At 49.0% G+C, this 20,346-nt stretch overlaps 1 protein-coding gene across 1 annotated transcript; it reads left to right on the top strand.

The window, feature by feature from the left end:
- The first annotated feature begins 6,313 nt into the window (after positions 1–6,313).
- otulina (OTU deubiquitinase with linear linkage specificity a) lies at positions 6,314–20,038 on the top strand. Its single transcript, XM_038809936.1, has 3 exons — positions 6,314–6,507; positions 14,301–14,422; positions 19,489–20,038. Exons 1-3 carry the CDS (start codon positions 6,400–6,402, stop codon positions 19,919–19,921), a joined length of 663 nt encoding a protein of 220 aa, XP_038665864.1. The 5' UTR covers positions 6,314–6,399; the 3' UTR covers positions 19,922–20,038.
- The last annotated feature ends 308 nt before the right edge of the window (positions 20,039–20,346 follow it).

The following is a 20,346-nucleotide window of genomic DNA, read 5'->3' as shown; positions in this document are numbered from 1 at the left end:
GGGGATCATGTCCCGGGTGCTGAAAACAAGGGTGGTGATGAGTCCAGGGGTGGCAATTTTCGGGGTTTCGGAAGACCCGGGCGTCCAGGGGGAGAAAGAGGCCGGTGTTCTAGCCTTTGCTTCCCTAATAGCCCGGCGGCGAATACTGCTGGCATGGAGCGACTCAAAACCCCCGAAGACCGAACTATGGCTTTCGGACATGTCAAGTTTTCTGGGTATGGAAAAAATTAAGTTCGCCTTGAGGGGATCTGTACTGGGGTTCGCCCGAAGGTGGCAACCATTCATCAACTTCTTCGCAGGAGAGTGAACGTCAGCAGATGGGGGGGAGGAGGAAGAGGGGGGAGGGGGGAGATTAGAGTAGAGTAGGAGGGATAAATATGCGGGTAATGTCTATGGGAGAGGAGCGGGCATGTGCAGTATGGTTTGATTGAAGTATTGGTTTTACGTTGATGTTTGCACATTTCTGTTATCTGTAACTGTTTACAATGCCAAAAAATACCTCAATAAAATTGTTTGTTAAAAAAAAATTCTGTTTTGCAGAGCCTGGGAGCTTTTAGCAGTCAGAGGTAAAATTGACAGAGGAATGTGTTTTTTAGTCTGGACTAATGGACTGTGATTTGACTGAGAAAGTTTCTGGGGAGTTAATGTGCTTTGCAGAGATCATTTGTTTTTCAGCTTGGGGAAATTAGATCATTGCTGGGAGGAGCCAAGGAATGCAGAGAGACACTTTTGAAAAACTCTAGATGGCAGTTTTTGGAGAAAGCTTCGGAGAGAGGAGTTGTATTCTGATCTGCCTGTTGCTGAGCCCACAATTCCCCCACAGTTAGATAGATTGAGAGCTGTATGTTTCTTTTCTTGCTGTTTAATGTGAAATTGAGTAATGGTGTTTAAGGGGTAATTCTAAGCTGTTCTTTTTGGGTGTGAAGTTAAAAAGTTTAATATTGTATTTAGAATAACTTTTTGTTTTAAAAATGCCAAAGCCCTATTTCTTCATGCAATTGCTCCTGGAGTGAATCTTTCTTTCATCACAGTCTTAAAATAATCTAAAATATTGAAGTTTCGTTCCAGTATCCTAGCCACTGTTAGGGGCAGGGCTGGGATCGTAATACCATATACATTTTCTGGCTTGCAGCTCAAGGGCACCGGAACTGGCCCAGTGCTCATGGTTGCGGGGGGCAGCCTGAAGTGTCCTGGGGCGGCATTGCTCCTGGGCTGGGGGTGATAGGCTTTGCATATGTGAGGCCTTCAAGCCATCTTTCAATAAAGTGGAGACCCATAACAGGGGCAACCACAGCTGCAGCCTGTCTGTCCTCCCAAACACTTCCAGGACAGAGCTCTGCACTTGGTTCTATGCTTAAAATCAATTGCACTCCCTTTGACTTTGAGCAGCCTCTAGCTTCACAGCTGGAAGCTCTTGCAATGAGGAATTGGCCTTGTACGTTGTGAGAGCACTTAACACTCAACTCTCAAGTGCCTTGTCGAGGGCACACGTGTCATGTCTCAGAAGGTGATTAGTGCATTGCATTTCAATCAACCTTTGAAGCTTGAACAGTGTGTCTGAACTCTAGGAGCGTCAACAATCAAACTCTAAAGAGCAGGACCTCAGCATTAAAGATTTTCTCATGGCCAAAGGCTAAGGGCGCGATTCTCCCAAACCGGGAGAAATCGTAAGGCTGGCGTCAAACCCGGGCGGGTTTGACGCCAGCCCCCCCCTTCCCGACCGGGAACCGATTCTGGTCCCCGGTCGGGGCTAGCAGCCCGACGCCGTAAGCTCCGGCATCACGGGCTTAACGAATTTCGTTAAGCCCGCTTGCCCGCGTTAGCGCCGACTGACGCGTCATATGACGTCAGCCGCGCATGCGCGGATGGGAAGACTCCAACCCGCACATGCGCGGATGACGTCATCGCGTATTTGCGCGAAACCCGCGCATGCGCGGGCCGGGATGCCCCTCAGCCGCCCCGCAAATGGATACTGCGGGGCGGCGGAAGGACAAATAGTGCGCGTGCATCGGGCCCGCTGCCCGCGATCGGTGCCCACCGATCGCGGGCCCATGACACCCTTGGCACGGCCGTGGTACTGCCGTGCCAATCGGTGCCATGGTTATAAAATGCGAGTGTTTACGGCCGTTTTAACACCTGGTCAGACCAGGTGTGTTTGCCGTTCGTAAAAACAGCCGTAAAGGGCTGGGAACTCGGCCCATCTATCAGCTGTGAATCGCTGCCGGCCGTAAAAAAACGGCGGCAGCGATTCGTGTCGGGAGTTGGGCGTGGGGGGGGGGGGGAGAATAGCGGGAGTGCGTCGGAACAGCGTGGCCGTAAAATTTTACGAGCCACGCTATTCTCCGCACCGTCGGGAGTGCGGAGAATCGCGCCCTAAGTGTGTGGATCAGGGGAGGGCACTTGAGCACGGTCTCCCTAATGTTCCCGGCAGAGGTCTGGGATCTAGAAGCTCCTGATGTGGCAAGGGTTCAGTGTGCAGAGCAAGGTTTGCCAGCACAACTGGCTCGGTGGATGGCACTCTGAGAGAATGCGGAACACGTAAGGATGGGGAGGCATGGGGAAATTTGAGGATCCTGGGATGGAAGGCCTAACTGATTTTTTAAAATATAATCTTTATTGTCACAAGTAGGCATACATTAAAACTGCAATTAAGTTACTGTGAAAAGCCCCTAGTCGCCACATTCCGGCGCCTGTTCGGGAACACAGAGGGAGAGTTCAGAATGTCCAAATTACCTAACAGCACATCTTTCGGGACTTGTGGGAGGAAACCAGAGCACCCGGAGGAAACCCACGCAGACACAGGGAGAATGTGCAGACTCCGCACAGACAGTGACCCAAGCTTGGAATCGAACCCGGGACCCTGGCACTGTGCTAACCACTGTGCTACCGTGCTGCCCATTGATCTATCTCCTTCTCCAAATCCTAACAGATGCCAAAATGGATGGTGGTGTTGGTCCTGTAGCGGCTGCCATCAGGTTGCTGGTGGAAGCCCAGGTGGCCAGATATCGGAGAAGGCTACAGCAACATCTCTGGCTGGAGGTGACACCACATATCCAGGGGCCAGAGCACACCCTGAAGACTTGGCCTCCCATCAGGCCGAGGAGGAATCCAGACGGGTGGCTAAATAATTTGCAAGGTGTACAAAAGTCGTTGGTCTTTTGATGATTCTTTACTCAGAGAGTAGTAAGGGCATGGAATGCCCTGCTTGTAACAGTAGTGCACTCGCCAACACTAAGGGCATTCAAATGGTCATTGGATAGACATATGGATGATAAGGGAATAGTGTAGTGGTTTCACAGGTCGGCGCAACATTGAGGGCCAAAGGGCCTGTACTGCGCTGTAATGTTCTATGTTCTATGAGATGCCTGACAGCATGTGCTGCAGTAGACTCTGTCTCAACAAAGAGACAGTGAGGCATCTGTGCCACATCCTCGCAACCTTGGCACCCGATGGAGGTGGACACCTGCTCCCGGGGCCATCAAGGTCACCGCAGCCATGACCTTTGATGCAACCAGCTCATTCTAGGGCTCGAGTGTGGACCCGTGCAGCATTTCACAAGCTACAGCCCACAGGTGTTCAGGAGGTCATGGATGCCCTGTATACCCAGGAATTCAATTACATCACATTTGAGCTGGACTAGGCCCACCACGATGTCTGGGCTGCAGGATTCTCCGCCATTACCGGGATGCCCCAGGTTCAGGGAGCAATCGATGATACACATGTCACCTTGTGCACACCAGGACATCAGTGTGCCCTTTATTGACAGGAAGGGTTTACACTCCCTGAATATTCAGATTGTCTGTGACCACTGCCTCCACATCATGCATGTGCCACTAACCAGGGAGGGTGCATGACAGCTGCATCCTGGGGCACTCGGGGATCCCTGTGCTTTGTCTAGGATTGTCTTGCCACCATCCTCTGGCTACTTGAGGCCTAGAGGGCCCCAGCATGCTGCAGTAGCCTCCTCTGTCACGCCGGAAACTTGAGGCACTGATATCACTGGCAGAGGGGCTGAGGAGCCACTATCTATACTCAGGGCACCCTGAGAAACGCCGCCAGATGTAGAGGGCAGCTGCTTCCCTTCCCTGAAAGCCTTGCTGTGGCTGCATAATAGCATGCGGGCCTACTTGCATCTCCAGCATCCACAGCTTGGCCGACTGGATCTGGTTCCCCAGGAGAGTTGTCAATTTCCTAATGCAAGAGACCGGACGTGCAAAGGAAAATGGAAGCACTCATGGCCTATGTGGACTCCTCCACTATCCAAAACAGGGTGATCATGCTTTCTGGAAGCTCCATCAGATCTTCATGCTCTTGACACTGGATATTCAGCATTTGCCACCTTACAGACAATTCCAGATGCCTGGAGCTCAGCACCAGCCTCCTGGACTCCCAAAATTCTCCAGCGTCAGTGACCTCAGCAGTCGGTCAATCTTGTGCATTTGTGGCTCACTCACCAGATAGTGACTCTGAATCGAAAAGTGAACACATACACATCAGCCTGAGAGTATCCGTACAGTGGAAGGTACGGGGGAATGATTAAAAGTTGCACCCTCTGAGGTTTCCTCGTCCTCCTCAGAGGTGGACGATTGCCCCTGGAGACAGTAATTCTCTGTTTATATGGTTGATGTACATTAAAAAAACAGATAGATCAAAGGGTTTTGCCCTTCCAAAGCAAATGCCTCCAGAATCGGCTCATATGCAGATTGATAAGTGTGCAATGAAGGGCACTAGAACACCCTCCCTTATGCTCATGCAAGGCTGCTTCATGCCCAATCAAGAGACTACTCACTCTCTTCTACCCACACCTGCCTCACCTTCTGCTTTGGAGCAGGTGCCATCATGCTGCCCTGCCAGTTCCACAGCCTCCTCTTGCAGTGATGGTGAGGACTGGTGACCCACCACCAGTCTGGTTCATTTCTTTGACATAATGGGCTCTTTGTGCCTGCAGGGACAAAAGAGAACAATGTTGGTTGTCCAACAATAACAGACTAAATAGGTGCCGATGGATATCTGCCCATCAGCACACAATGCAGTGAATGTTACTGGGCTGTTCTCCTTGCTCCACCTTCCCCTGCAGACTTAAAAATAGTGGTGGAGGTGGAATGAGGCCCTCGTGCGATAGTTAGGGCAGGCTGCCTGAAGCCTTGCACACTTCAAACCCCATAATAAAGGGGACAGGTCAAGATGGGTGGGAAAGCAGTGCACTCGCCCCCCTCCCCCCTTCAAATACAATGGTGGGTGTTAAATTCACCAGAGTTAATGCTTCGAGTTGGTCACTGATGTGTTAGAAGTCTTACAACACCAGGTTAAAGTCCAACATGTTTGTTTCAAACACTAGCTTTGGGAGCACTGTCTGGTGATTGGTTGTTCTGTGTTGTGTGTTCATTGGTCATCCTGTGTGTCAATCACTGCCTGTCTGCATCTCATTATATACATGAGTGGATATTATGACAGTCACCAATTTTCATAATAATAATCTTTATTATTGTCACAAGTAGGCTTACATTAACACTGCAATGGAATTAGTGAAAATCCCCTAGTCGCCACACTCCAGCACCTGTTCGGGTACACAGAGGGAGAATTCAGAATGTCCAATTTACCTAACAGCAGGTCTTTCGGGACTTGTGGGAGGACACCAGAGTTTTGTTTGACAAAAGGGTTTCTCTCACTAACGCTCTTCCATAGTCATTGCCTAGTAAATAGAGGGAACCTGTAGCAGTAGCTACAGCTATCTTCACTCTTGTGAAGCACAGCAATGCAGAGGTCTGCGGCGATCTGATGCCTTCTTTTTCGGAACACCAGTCTTTTCAGAACCAGCACCACCACCCCCACCCACCCCACCTACCCAATCCATCTGTTATGCTGTCTGCAATTGGGGGGGGGGGGGGGGAGAGAGGGGTGTGGGAAGAGAGGGCGGATAGAGTGGGAGGGGGGTTTCAGAGGTGTCAAAGCAGCCAAAGGGTGCAAGCAACATTTGGGGTGCGGTGAAGCACAATCTTTAATTGGTCCAAGTTTTTTTTGAGGATCCCCTAATTTTCTCCTAGAACGTCCTAAGTGCATTTGCCTTAATGGTGTTCATTTCCGACTGGGAGCAGTGGGACTATCACCTTTACAATTATATTTTAAAAGTCTCATCTTTCTCTGTCACCATTTTTAATCCATCAAGAAAAGGCCGACTTTTAACCAGAATTTGAAATGCCACCTAACAAGGAGTGACAAGGGTGTTATCTTGGCAAAAACACGGATCTCCCCGAAAGGAGGGAATCCCCGTCAGCTTCCACAGCCGCGTCACCCGCTGCGCAGCCAGCGCTGGTCATGTGACAGGGGGACGATGACATCACGGAACGGCCTCTCTGAGCTGGAGCGGGCTACTGCGCATGCTCTCAAAGGGTCAGCGCGATGTGGCGTCTGAACGCAGGTCAGAGCGACGATGTGTTCGACGAGGAGGCGGATGAACTGCGGTTGTCAAGGAATGAGTGGAACATCAGCATGGGGCAGCGGCTCAAGGTACCCCGGGGGCCGAGTCAGTCAGTCAGCCAGTCAGCGACCACCCGCAGTGGAAGCTGCCTCTGTGAAAGCAGGCCGGACGTTGCGAGTGCTACCCCTGTCGGTTCGTGCACGCGCCCGGTGCGCGTGACCGGGTGACGCGCGCGGTAACCCCGCCCTTGTGGACCGCGCGCGAGCGGCAGCCGAACCTGCCGGCCTATCACCAAGTTGCACAATTCATACCCATCCTCACCCCCCCCCCCCCCCCCCCCCCATACCCATCCTCACCCACCCCATACCATCCTCATCCCCATTCCCCCATACCCATCCTCACCCCCTCCCCCCCCCATACCCATCCTCACCCACCCCATACCATCCTCATCCCCATTCCCCCATACCCATCCTCACCCCATACCCATTCCCCATACCATCCTCAACCCCCATACCCATCCTCAACCCCCATACCCATCCTCACCCCCCATACCCATCCTCACCCCCATACCATCCTCAACCCCCATACCCATCCTCACCCCCCATACCCATCACCATTCCCCATACCCATCCTCACCCACCCCTTACCCATCCTCACCCCCATACCCATCCCCATTCCCCCATACTATCCTCAACCCCCATACCATCCTCACCCACCCATACCCATCCTCACCCACCCATCCCCATTCCCCCATACCCATCCTAACCCCCATACCCATCCTCACCCACCCATCCCCATTCCTCCATACCCATCCTCACCTCCCATACCCATCCTCACCCCCATACCCATCCCCATTCCCCTCACACCCATCCTCACCCCATACCCATCCTCACCCCCATACCCATCCTCACCCCCCATACCCATCACCATTCCCCCACACCCATTCCCCCATAGCCATCCTCACCCCCATACCCATCCTCACCCCCATACCCATCCTCACCCCCATACCCATCACCATTCCCCCACACCCATTCCCCCATAGCCATCCTCACCCCATACCCATCCTCACCCCCATACCCATCCTCACCCACCCATCCCATACCCATCCTCACCCCCAGACCCATTCCCCCACCCCCATTCCCCCATACCCATCCTCACCCCCATGCCCATCCTCACCCCCATCCTCACCCCATACCCATTCCCCACCCCATACCCATTCCCCCCATACCCATTCCCCCATACCCATCCTCACCCCCATACCCATCCTCACTCCATACCCATCCCCATTCCCCTCATACCCATCCTCACCCCCATACCCATCCTCACCCTCCATACCCATCCCCATTCCCCTCATACCCATCCTCACCCCCCCATACCCATCCTCACCCCCATGCCCATCCCCATTCCCCCATACCCATCCTCACCCTCCATACCTATCCTCACCCCCATACCTATCCTCACCTCCATACCTATCCTCACCTCCATACCCATCCTCGTCCCCATACCCATCCTCGTCCCCATACCCAACCTCACCCCCCCACCCCGATTCCCCCATCCCCATTCCCTCCATACCCATCCCCATTCTCCCCATACCCATCCCCCCATACCCATCCTCACCCCCTATACCCATCCTCACCCCCATACCCATTCCCCCATACCCATCCTCACCCCCATACCCATCCTCACCCCCCATACCCATCCCCATTCCCCTCACACCCATCCTCACCCCATACCCATCCTCACCCCCATACCCATCCTCACCCCCATGCCCATCCTCACCCCCATGCCCATCCTCACCCCCATGCCCATCCTCACCCCCATGCCCATCCTCACCCCCATGCCCATCCTCACCCCCATGCCCATCCTCACCCCCATGCCCATCCTCACCCCCATGCCCATCCTCACCCCCATGCCCATCCTCACCCCCATACCCATTCCCCAGCCCTATACCCATTCCCCACCCCCATACCCATTCCCCCATACCCATCCTCACCCCATCCCCATCCTCACCCCCCATCCCCATTCCCCTCATACCCATCCTCACCCCCCATACCCATCCTCACTCCCCATACCCATCCCCATTCCCCTCATACCCATCCTCACCCCCCATACCCATCCTCACCCTCCATGCCATCCTCATTCCCCATACCCATCCTCACCCTCCATACCTATCCTCACCCCCATACCTATCCTCACCTCCATACCTATCCTCACCCCCATACCCATCCTCGTCCCCATACCCAACCTCACCCCCCATCCCCATTCCCTCCATACCCATCCCCATTCTCCCCATACCGATCCCCCATACCCATCCTCACCCCCCATACCCATTCCCCCATACCCATCCTCACCCCATACCCATTCCTCATACCCATCCTCACCCCCCATACCCATCCTCACCCCCCATACCCATCCTCACCCCCATACCCATCCTCACCCCATACCCATCCTCACCCCCATACCCATCACCATTCCCCCATACCCATCCTCACCCCCCCATCCCCATTCCCCCATAACCATCCTCACCCCCATACCCATCCCCATTCCCCATCCCCATTCCCCCATCCCCATTCCCCCATACCCATCCTCACCCCCATGCCCATCCCCATTCCCTCCATACCCATCCCCATTCCCTCCATACCCATCCCCATTCTCCCCATACCCATCCCCCATACCCATCCTCACCCCCATACCCATCTCCATTCCCCCATCCCCATTCCCCCCATACCCATCCTCACCCCCATGCCCATCCCCATTCCCTCCATACCCATCCCCATTCTCCCCATACCCATCCCCATACCCATCCTCACCCCCATACCCATCCTCACCCCCATACCCATCCTCACCCCCCATACCCATCCTCACCCCCCATACCCATCCTCACCCCCATACCATCCCCATTCCCCTCATACCCATCCTCACCCCCCCCATACCCATCCTCACCCCCCCATACCCATCCCCATTCCCCTCATACCCATCCTCACCCCCCATACCCATCCTCACCCCCCATGCCCATCCCCATTCCCCCATACCCATCCTCACCCCCCCCATACCTATCCTCACCCCATACCTATCCTCACCCCATACCTATCCTCACCCCATACCTATCCTCACCCCATACCTATCCTCACCCCATACCTATCCTCACCCCATACCTATCCTCACCCCATACCTATCCTCACCCCATACCGATCCTCACCTCCATACCGATCCTCACCCCCATACCCATCCTCATCCCCATACCCAACCTCACCCCCCCATCCCCCATTCCCATCCTCACCCCCCATCCCCATTCCCCCCATCCCCATTCCCCCCATACCCATCCTTACCCCCCATACCTATCCTCACCCACATACCCCTCCTCAAACCCCCATACCCCAAAATCATGATGGGGCGGGGAATCGTGCGCGGCGGTCTACGCGGTGTGGGTTGGAGGCCATTGACAGTGGCCCCCGCGGTGATTCTCTTAAGTGTAACTGGCGGTGTTCCCGGCAACGTGGGTCTCTCATTGTCTCACCCATCGGGAACTTGACGTGGTGGCGGCTGTGGATTCAGTCCGCGAACGCCCTGGTTGGGGACGGGGGGGATCTTTCACCAGGAGGGGCCTAATGACGGTCAGGCAATCGATCGGGGGCCACTTATCCACGCGCGCGATCCTGGGGGTGGGGGGGGGGGGGGGCTGTATTTTCAGGGTCGGTCTGCAGTGTGACTGCCATGTCGCGCAGGGCGGCCAACGCAGGCTGCCGCCATGTGCAGATGCCCGACCGGTAGTGCAGGGTGACGTATCGGCAGCCGTAGCTACAAGGACCATTCCAGGGCCCTGCCAGCCCCCTTCAGGTAGCAGAATCGCTCTGGACTTGCTTCAGGAAATTCCAGAGTGATTCGCCCATGTTTTGACGCTGGAGTGGGGACATAGCCCCATTATTGGAGAATCCCGCCCCGTCACCCAAATACTGCACTCCAACTGGTGTTTCCTTAGAGATGCTGTGCTGTACATTTCTGTGAAAGGTGGGATCGGGATACACTGTAAGAAATGCTCAGCAGCATCAAGTCAGGGGAATGTGTGGGCACAGCAATCCAATTATTGCCATTGCTCAGAAGGTCCAAGCCAACTTTTCACGTTAACAACCAGTTCGCAGTTTGCAAAGCTAATGGAAGACCAATTCAAAACATTAATTGCTGCCAAACCTACAGAATTGTTCCAATGTTTCCTATTTTATTTCAGATTTCCAGCCTCTGCAGTGTTTTTTTTTTGTTTCAGTCCTTTACTCCAACTCTCCCAACTATTGATCGATGATCACAGTGGAATATACTGGCACTGGTGGGAAGCCATCTCTCTTATGACGATGGTTTTACCTGAAGCAGGAAGTGTAGTGGTCATTTCCCTTCAAAACACTCGCCTGTCCCTGGGGGAAATAGTAGATCATCAGCCTTGGCTTTGTAGTGGCCAACTCTTAAGTTAAAAAGCTATGGGTTCAAATCCCAATTCTGGATTGGATCATGTAATCCTATCTGAAATCATTCATCAGAGATGCTGTCAACTTGAATAAGTCTCTGACCTCATCTGCCCTTTCAATATCCCTATAGCACTATATGAACAAGCACTTGGAGGTTCCGGCCAACATTTATGTCAACATCTCCAATTGTAGTCTGAATTGGGCGATTGGGTTTTGTGTGAATTACCCTCTTATGGACTGAAATGATCTCATGCGTCGTCTCTATTGCTGTAGCACTATACTCCGGATGTTTCACCTGATGGCTATGTTTTTACATTGTATATTTATCGTATGTCCAATGTTTTTTCATGTATGGAACAATCTGCCTGGAACGATACTTTTTATTGTACTTTGGTACACTTGACAATAAATCTAAATCTAATAAACTGAAGTTTTTTAAATCTAATAAGCTGAAGTATTGTATCTGAGCATTTCCAGACTTGCCTTATTATATAAATTTGTTATTTTTTTCCGTGTTAAAAATCATCCATTTCCCAATTTCACATCCTTCTGCCTCTGGCCCACGAAAAGAAAACACACCCAAGTTACTTATAACTGCACTCCAAATTCCCTCCTGTTTAGCCTTTTGGCTTTTCATTCAGCATGACAGTTTTGCAGCTTACTGGCCTGTTCAACCACATTGCCATACTTACCATTTGTCCTTGTCTCCACTAAAACCATTACTCCCTCATTACCTGGTTACTCCTTCCAGTACAGCCCTCATCTCCGTTCCTTTGTGTCCTTGACATGAACATTTTATGGAGGACACTAGTTTAGATATTCATCGTCCGTATCATCCTGAAATACAGAGGTAATCCCCCAAGGTGCTTCTTTACTGCAAATTGTCATCTTAAACCTCCCTCCCCTGCCTCCTTGACCCTTACCTTCAAGGGCGAAGTGCACATGGCCTTCTTAGTTACTAAGGTCAAGACCATCATTCAACTGCACCTGCTATTTTCCACCTCCTAATCCACCAAGTCAAACCTCTAAGGTCCTTTAATTCTAACTCTGAACTTGTATCTTTCTCACAGTTCTCTCCTGGCTCCCCGTGTGAGCCGCCACCTGTTCCTGAACCTAATTCCCACCGAACTGCTAGCTAACCAACTTGCCTTTCTAGCCTCTGATAGCTAATGTTGTTAACTGTTCCCTCTCCTTTATGGCACCTCCCCTTCAAATCGGTTGTCATCAACCCTTTTTCAAAAACTCCACTCTTGACCCCTCTGTCCTTGCAAACTACTGCTCTCGAACCTCCCTTTCAGCTCCTAAATTAATACAAACATATGAATTAAGGTGCTCTGCCATTCAATAAGATTATGGCTGATCTGATTGTAACTTCAATCCCACAATCCTACCTATCCACAATAACCTGTCACCCCCTTGTTAATGAACAATTTATCTAGCTCTGTCTTAAAAACATTCAAAGACCCTGCTTTCACTCTTGAGGAAGAGAGTTCCAGAGACTCGTGACCCTCTGAGAGAAAGACTTCTCTTTATCTCTGTCTTAAATGAGCAACCCCTTATTTTTAAACGGTGGCTGTCCTTGAATGTTGTTTCCCGAATCCATGCCCATTTTTCTCTCAGCTTCATGTTTGTACCCATGCAATCGTGCAAGTCATCTTCATCAAAGTCATAAGTGACATGCTATGTGACTGTAACCACGGTAAACTTTCTCTCTTCCTCGTTCTTGACCTGTTTGCAGCCTTCAACACCGCACCATCTTCCTCCAACACCTTACCGTTGTTACTCAGCTGGGTATGACTGCTGTTGCCTGATTCCATTCTTATTTGTCCAGTCACAGCAAGAGGCTTCTCTTCCCACTCACACATTACCTCTGAAGCTCCATCAACTATATGCTGCCTCTTGGTGACATCATTTGATTTTTCATATTCTGCATATAAACTGACGACACACAGCCCTACCTCACCGCCACCTCTTTTAACCCCTCCCACTGTCTCTGATGTACCTTGATGCTGAATGAGCATAACTTTCCTTCTGTTATGTACATTGATTGGAGAAGTTGGGACTGTTCTCCTTGGAAAAGAGGAGATTTGATAGAGGTATTCGAAATGGAGAGATGTCTGGGCAGAGTAGATGGAGAGAAACTGTTCCCATTGGTGGAAGGATTACCAATCAGAGAGCACAGATGTAAGTTAATTGGCAAAAGAAGTAATTGTGACATGAGGAAAACCTTTTTGCACAGCGGGTATTTAGGATCTGGAATGCACTGCCGAAGAGTGGTGGAGGCAGATTCAGTCATGGATTTCAAAAGGAAATTGGATCAATTTCTGAAAAGGAAAAATATTCAGGGCCACAGGGAAAAGGTAGAAAATGGCATTGGTGGGTTGTTCTTGTAGAGTCAGCATGGACACAATGGGCTGAATGGCCACCTGCTATGCTGTAACTACTCTTATGATTCTATGAACTAAATGTCGGTTTGACCAAAACCATTCTCTTTGGCCCCACCACAAGCTGACTCCATCCCTGTCCCTCGTCGTTGTCTGAGCCAAAACCAGGCAATTCACAATCTTAACATTCTGCTTGATTTTGATATGAGCTTCTGATCACATCCACCTCCATCATGTTGTCTGTCTCTGCTCCCTGAGTTCATCTGTTCATCATCAGTGCCTTTTGTTATCTCTAGGCCTGACTACTCCAATATTCTCCTGGTTTGGCCTCCACCCTCCGTGAACTTGAACTCATTCAAGTCCCTCCACTTTCTGGCTTTATGTTCTCCAAACCTACAACCTTCAGATATCTTCACTATTCCCACTCTGCCCTGTTATGCATCCCCATTTAACTGCTTCATGTTTGGTGACTGTACCTTCAGCTGCCTGGGATCTGAGCTCTGGAATTCCTGCCCTAAATCCTGTACTATCTTAAAAACAACAAAGCTTTCGCTCATTTACTCTAATGTCTCCATATGCAACTGGGTGTCAAATTATGTTTGATAACTCTCCTGTGAAATGCCTTGACATATTTTACTAGCTTAAAGGTACAATATAAAACAAATGTTATTTATTAGGCCATTCAATCCCTTGAAAACAAGTCAAATTCTCAGACTTGGTGGGATCTAAATTTGCATCCTCTGGATTGTTTGTCTAGTTCTGGATAACTGGATTACTAACTGGAGTACCAGCCTCCCCAGACAGGCGCCGGAATGTGGCGACTATGGGCTTTTCACAGTAACTTCATTGAAGCCTACTCGTGACAATAAGCGATTTTCATTTCATTTTCATTATGAGCTGGAATAATGTTCATCGCTTTTATTGGTGTGTTAGATATAGTCTTTGTGGGCCCGTGATGCAGATGACTTGTCATTTTTAAAGTTTAATCAGCCAACTGCTGGACACTGATTAATTCACTAGTTTCCAATGGTTTATTTCTAGGAAGGCTATAGGGATGGGGTAAACGCTGGTCGAGAATCCACTTTACAGCGTGGCTTCAATGAAGGTTACCAAGAGGGTGTGAAGAAGATGTTGGTTCCTGGACAGATGAAGGGACTTCTGAGGTGAGAATACAGCTCATAGCAGCTGTGGCCTAATTACTCATATGGCCCATGTCATGTTTCTTTGTAAAAAGCACACCCACATGGAATTTATAGATCATTAAAGCACACCCACATGGAATTTATTGATCATTAACAGACTATTCAGCCAAACTGGCCTGTGCTTCACATGAGCCTCCTTCACCAAACACTATCAACATATACTTCTATTATTTTTCTTCCTTACCTTATGTACTTTTCTAGTTTCAATTTAAATACATCTATGCTATTCATTCAATCACTGCACGAGATAATGTGTTCTACATTCTAACCACTAAATGTATTCCTTATTGGTTTCATTAATGACTACAATATCTTATCTTGATCTCTGGTTTTGAATTCCACCACAAATGGAAATATCTTCCCCAGGTATATCCTATTGAATCCCTTAATTTTAAAGACCTGTATTGGTCACCTCTGTCTTCCCTTCTAAAATGAACACCAGCCTATTCTGTCTTTCCTGATAGTTGTATCCTCACAGTTTTGGTCCTTATAAAATCATTTTGCACTTTTATCAAAGGCTTCTGTATCCCACACCTTCACAATTAATGTCACAAAAACCTGACAGCCTCAACAACAATGTATGCCAGTGAATCTAGAAAAATAAAGCTGTATATCGAAGAACATCCTAATACTGTGTTAGATGATGGAGAGTGATCTGAAAAAAGAACATGGATATCTGTGCTTTGACAAACTCCAGTGAATGGAAGTGGGAAAAACCGAAATAGTCAGGGTGTGCCATTGACTATATTATAGATGTAGTGTCACTTTTCTCTCAATAACAATGAACATATATTGGAAGCTTGTAGGGTTATCCATTAACCTGATTTAACGTGTCAATTTTAACTCTGATTAGAATCTTTTTTTTTTTAAATAATTTTTATTGAAGAAATTTTTCAAAATACAAACATTTTAACCCCCCCTACATTTTAATTTAAATTACAGCAAAACAAAGTCAAACCCCCCTACTTAACAAAAACAAGTCCCCCCCACCCCCTAATCGCGCGTCCCCCCCACCCACCCCCCACCCGCCGGCGAACCGACAGTCAGACCAACTTATCATTTCTGGCAGTGTCCTCGGGCAGGCCTTGCCCGTGCCACCACCGCTACCGTACTTCCTTCGTTGTTGTCCCCCCCCCCCTCCCCTCCCCTCCCGGGTTGCTGCTGTCACGGCCTCAGTTTCTATCTCTGATCTAAGAGGTCCAGGAAGGGTTGCCATCGCCTGAAAAAACCCCTGCACCGACCCTCTCAGGGCGAATTTGATCCTTTCCAATTGGATGAAGTTTGCCATGTCGTTTAACCAGGTGTTAACACTTGGAGGCCTTTCGTCCCTCCACTGGATCAAGATCCTCCTCCGAGCCACCAAGGACGCAAAGGCTAGTATTCCAGCCTCCCTCGCCTCCTGTACCCCCGGTTCCACCCCAACCCCGAAGATCGCAAGTCCCCATCCTGGCTTGACCCTGGACCCCACCACTCTCGACACCGTCCCTGCCACCCCCTTCCAGAACTCCTCCAGTGCCGGACATGCCCAAAACATATGTGCATGATTCGCAGGGCTTCCCGAACATCTAATACACCTGTCTTCACCCCCGAAAAAACCGACTCATCCTTGTCCCCGTCATGTGGGCTCTATGCAGTACCTTAAATTGAATGAGACTTAGTCTCGCACATGACGACGACGAGTTGACCCTCTCCAGGGCGTCTGCCCATGTCCCGTCCTCTATCTGTTCCCCCAGCTCTAACTCCCACTTATCTTTTAGCTCCACTACTGGTACCTCCTCCACCTCCTGCATAATCTTATAGATGTCCGAGATCTTCCCCTCCCCGACCCAGACCCCTGATAGCACCCTGTCACTCACCCCCCTGTCGGGAAGCGCGGGGAACCCCTCTACCTGTCGTCTGGCAAATGCCTTCACTTGGAGGTACCTGAACGTGTTCCCCGGGGGAGCCCAAATTTCTCCTCCAGCTCTCCCAAGCTCGCAAACCTCCCCTCTATAAACAAGTCCCTCAGTTGTCTAATACCCGCCCTCTGCCAGCTCTGGAATCCCCCTCCTGTATTTCCCGGCGCAAATCTGTGGTTCCCTCTTAGTGGTGCCCCTATCAGACCTCCCACTTCCCCCCTGTGTCGCCTCCACTGCCCCCAGATCTTGAGGGTGGCCGCCACCACCGGGCTCGTGGTATACCTCGTGGGAGGGAGCGGCCATGGTGCCGTTACCAGTGCCCCTAAGCTTATGTTGCCGCAGGACGCCCTCTCCATGCGCTTCCAGGCTGCCCCCTCCCCTTCCATCATCCACTTTCGTACCATCGATGTATTTGCCGCCCAGTAATATCCTGAAAGGTTGGGTAACGCCAGCCCTCCACTATCCCTACTCCGCTCCAAAAAGACCCTTCTAACTCTCAGGGTGCCATGTGCCCACACATACCCCATGATACTACTCGTTACCTTCTTGAAAAAGGCCCTGGGGAGGAAGATGGGCAGACACTGGAACAAAAACAAGAACCTCGGGACCGTCATTTTAACTGACTGCACCCTCCCTGCCAGCGACAGCGGCACCATGTCCCACCTCTTAAACTCCTCCTCCATCTGTTCCACCAGTCTGGAAAAGTTCAACTTGTGGAGGGTCCCCCAGTTCTTTGCCACCTGCACCCCCAAGTACCTAAAACTTTTAACTGCTCTTTTGAAGGGGAGCCTCCCAATTCCCTCCCCTTGGTCTCCCGGGTGTATTACAAAGACCTCACTTTTCCCCAGATTTAATTTATACCCCGAAAAGTCCCCGAACTCCGCTAGTATCCCCATTACCTCCGGCATTCCCCCCTCCGGGTCTGCCACATACAACAACAAATCATCCGCATAGAGCGAGACCCGATGTTCCTCCCCTCCCCTTGTCAGTCCTCTCCACCCCCCTGAACCCCTCAGTGCCATCGCCAACGGCTCAATCGCTAATGCAAAGAGTAAGGGGGATAGGGGACATCCCTGCCTAGTACCTCGATGGAGCCCAAAATATTCTGACCTCCTCCCGTTTGTTACCACACTCGCCATCGGAGCTGAATAGAGCAGTTTTACCCACTTGATAAATCCCTCCCCAAACCCAAACCTTTCCAACGTCTCCCACAACTCTGATTAGAATCTAAATTAAGTTTATCATGTTAGTTGACTTAGCATCACAAAACAAGCTGGAAAGATGAGATAAAACACAAAATGCTGCAAATACACAAGTCTCCCATTGCCATATGAAAAGTAAAATAAAAAGGCTGATTAAAGTTTTGGTCGAGAACCTTGGTCTGATAACTGAAATGTCAGTGCCCAAAACCTTAACCTACTGTTCCATCTCTCTTTGGATATTAACGGACCTACAATTCTTTTTTGTATTTATTATTACTAGTGTTTGAAGAGCCATTTCATAAAATGGTATTTATCGGTCCCTATTACTAGTGGAAAATGGAAATTTTTCAAATCTTGTAGTGAAAGTACAGAAATTATAAATTAAGGTTTCAAATATAAGGCTTGGCTCCCTTCAGGTGAGTGACTTGATCATTCTGGCATAGCTCAGTGTTTCATGTTTGTAAAGTTTATCAAAAGATTCGAATAGATAATTTGAAGTGCAATAATCTCTCGAGTACAATATATTTTTTGTAACCCATAGGAATGTACAGGAGCAGATTAAACTTTTTCAGTTCTTGTGGCTGGCCCCAGAATTCAAAAGCAGTGCAATGCTCACTGTGCCCTCTAATTGATTTTCATCAAATGCTTGTCGAATTCCCTCTAAAAATTACTGGTATTACCAGTTTTCGTTGATAACAGAGCAATTTTTGATATATCCATCGCCCTTTGTGAAATAATGTTACATCTGATCTATCCATTTGCTCTCTTCTTCCACCCTCTTCATTCTTTGCTCTTTGGACAATTATAAACGGTTTCCCAAGGTTTGTGGAAACTGTTCTTTGCTTTTTAAATAGTTACAAAGAAATCTTGAATGCTGAAAATCTGCAATGAAAGCAAAATCTTGAAAAAAAGCAACTGTAAACGAAAGGTAGATGTTACTGGAATTAAATGAGTTGAGTTTTTTAGACCAATTGGAACTTTAACAAAATAGCTTTATTTGCCACATGCATGCGGGAGAGCTAAATAGTCCAGACTAATTCAAAAGGATGCAAGGTGATTCAAAGTACTACAATACCATCGATTATCGATACTGGCAGTTTGATTAGGTTACAGTCACTTCCCTGATTAGATGATGTGGATACATTGTCTGACATACTCTACTTTTAATCATTGGGTGGACCCACATCTTGTTCACTGCAATATCAAGGAACGTCCTTTAGACAATCAGCCCGTAATGAGGTGGTGAGTGCTCTATTTCTCTGATACATGTATATGGGTGGGTCCACAATGCCTCTTCCAGACATTCAGGAGCCAGGCTGAGCATTTTTGATTTGTAGGCTGAGATATGCCTGCATTTAGTATGCTAATTTGTGTTTATCCACATTTTGGGTTTTAGAGATTGTCAGGTTAACCCTTTCCAGGCATTCCCTTCCCTGCTGCGCCATGTGTACCTCAGATCCTCCATTTTCCCTTTTACAGTAGATTACTTGTTTAGATGGGAAATTCTCATAAAGGCTAATGCTTCCATATAACCTTTCACACAGTGATTGTCTGACTTGTGTCTTTTTTAGATATGATTTTGGTTATGATGTGGCAGAGAATAGATTGAAGCTACAATACTAGCTACCTGCAGCTTACAACTGTAATGTTACCAGGAACAATTTACACTGCATTTTCATATTAAATGTTGATTTAAAATGTCTGACCCAACAATCACGACAACAAAAATTTAGTTTGTGGGCAGGAAATGCAGACCTACACCATATTTTAATTATGAATACATTATTCTGTGAATTACATATAGTTCTTTATTAGCACCTGAAGCTGGTCTTGTATTGCCTAATATTGCTTTTATTTCTACTGTAAATTAAATGATGCAAGTATGAAATATCCTAAACAAAACTTAGTGCATGTTCTATATCTGCAGTGCCTTGTTATCATGGTATCACCTGAATGGAAGTGATCCTAATCTCCTGGCCAAAGTAAACCAACTCCTTGGTGTTGCTGCCCAGCAAGAGGAACTTATTTTTAGAAATCTGAGTGCACCGCCCCAAGAAACAACTGTTGGTGACGTAACGGAGTGCATTGAAGACATGGGCTTGGACACATTGCCAGAGAAGCAACCAGAGGGAGGCAGCTGCAGTCGTGCTGAAGGTGAAAGCTACAGATCTGACAGTGAGATTGGAAACCATGACCATGGGATCAACAATACCACTTTGCAACATCAGGAGTGCTGTAGGACTGCAACAGAAATTGATGAAGCAGAAATGGTTAAGCAATTGTGTCGAGACTGTGCTCTCTTGTTGAAAGACTGTGATCTACCATCAGATATAGCACTTCATTTCCAGCTGCAACCTTAACAGTTTTTCAGCAAACGCTTTCGCCCAATAATTTTCAACATCTTTTGGGCTTTTATAATGTGATTAATTGTACCTATTCACTCCCTCTAGCAGCAATAAAAAAAACTTAAGAAACTATTAAGGCGATATCTGGTTTTTATGTGCCAAGGATAAGGAGTGACCGTTTGGCCCGTACACATTTCCCTACTTATTTCAGATCCACTCCCAGTCTCTTTTCTGTCCCCAACCCCCCCCCCCCCCCCCCCCCCCCCCCCAAACTTTAGGAAAGTGGAAATATAAGTCAATTCGAGAGCCTTCTGTCAAAACTTGCTCTTTGATCTATCACAGGTGATGACATAATCCTCAGAACCTCCACACCCATTAATTAATCTTCTGAAATAACTGGTCTTGCATTACAAATGATGTGACCACCTCGTTTTCCAAAT

This window comes from Scyliorhinus canicula, chromosome 10 (assembly GCF_902713615.1).
Source record: "Scyliorhinus canicula chromosome 10, sScyCan1.1, whole genome shotgun sequence".
Taxonomy (NCBI): domain Eukaryota; kingdom Metazoa; phylum Chordata; class Chondrichthyes; order Carcharhiniformes; family Scyliorhinidae; genus Scyliorhinus; species Scyliorhinus canicula.
Note: the sequence above shows the minus strand (reverse complement) of the source record. Positions and strands in the feature narration are given on the sequence as shown.

Coding starts and splice junctions, on each gene's coding strand:
- otulina (XM_038809936.1), top strand. CDS start 6,400: ATGTGGCGTCTGAACGCAGGTCAGAGCGACGATGTGTTCGACGAGGAG. Junction 6,508..14,300: donor GCATGGGGCAGCGGCTCAAG/GTACCCCGGGGG, acceptor GTTTATTTCTAG/GAAGGCTATAGGGATGGGGT. Junction 14,423..19,488: donor CAGATGAAGGGACTTCTGAG/GTGAGAATACAG, acceptor CTATATCTGCAG/TGCCTTGTTATCATGGTATC.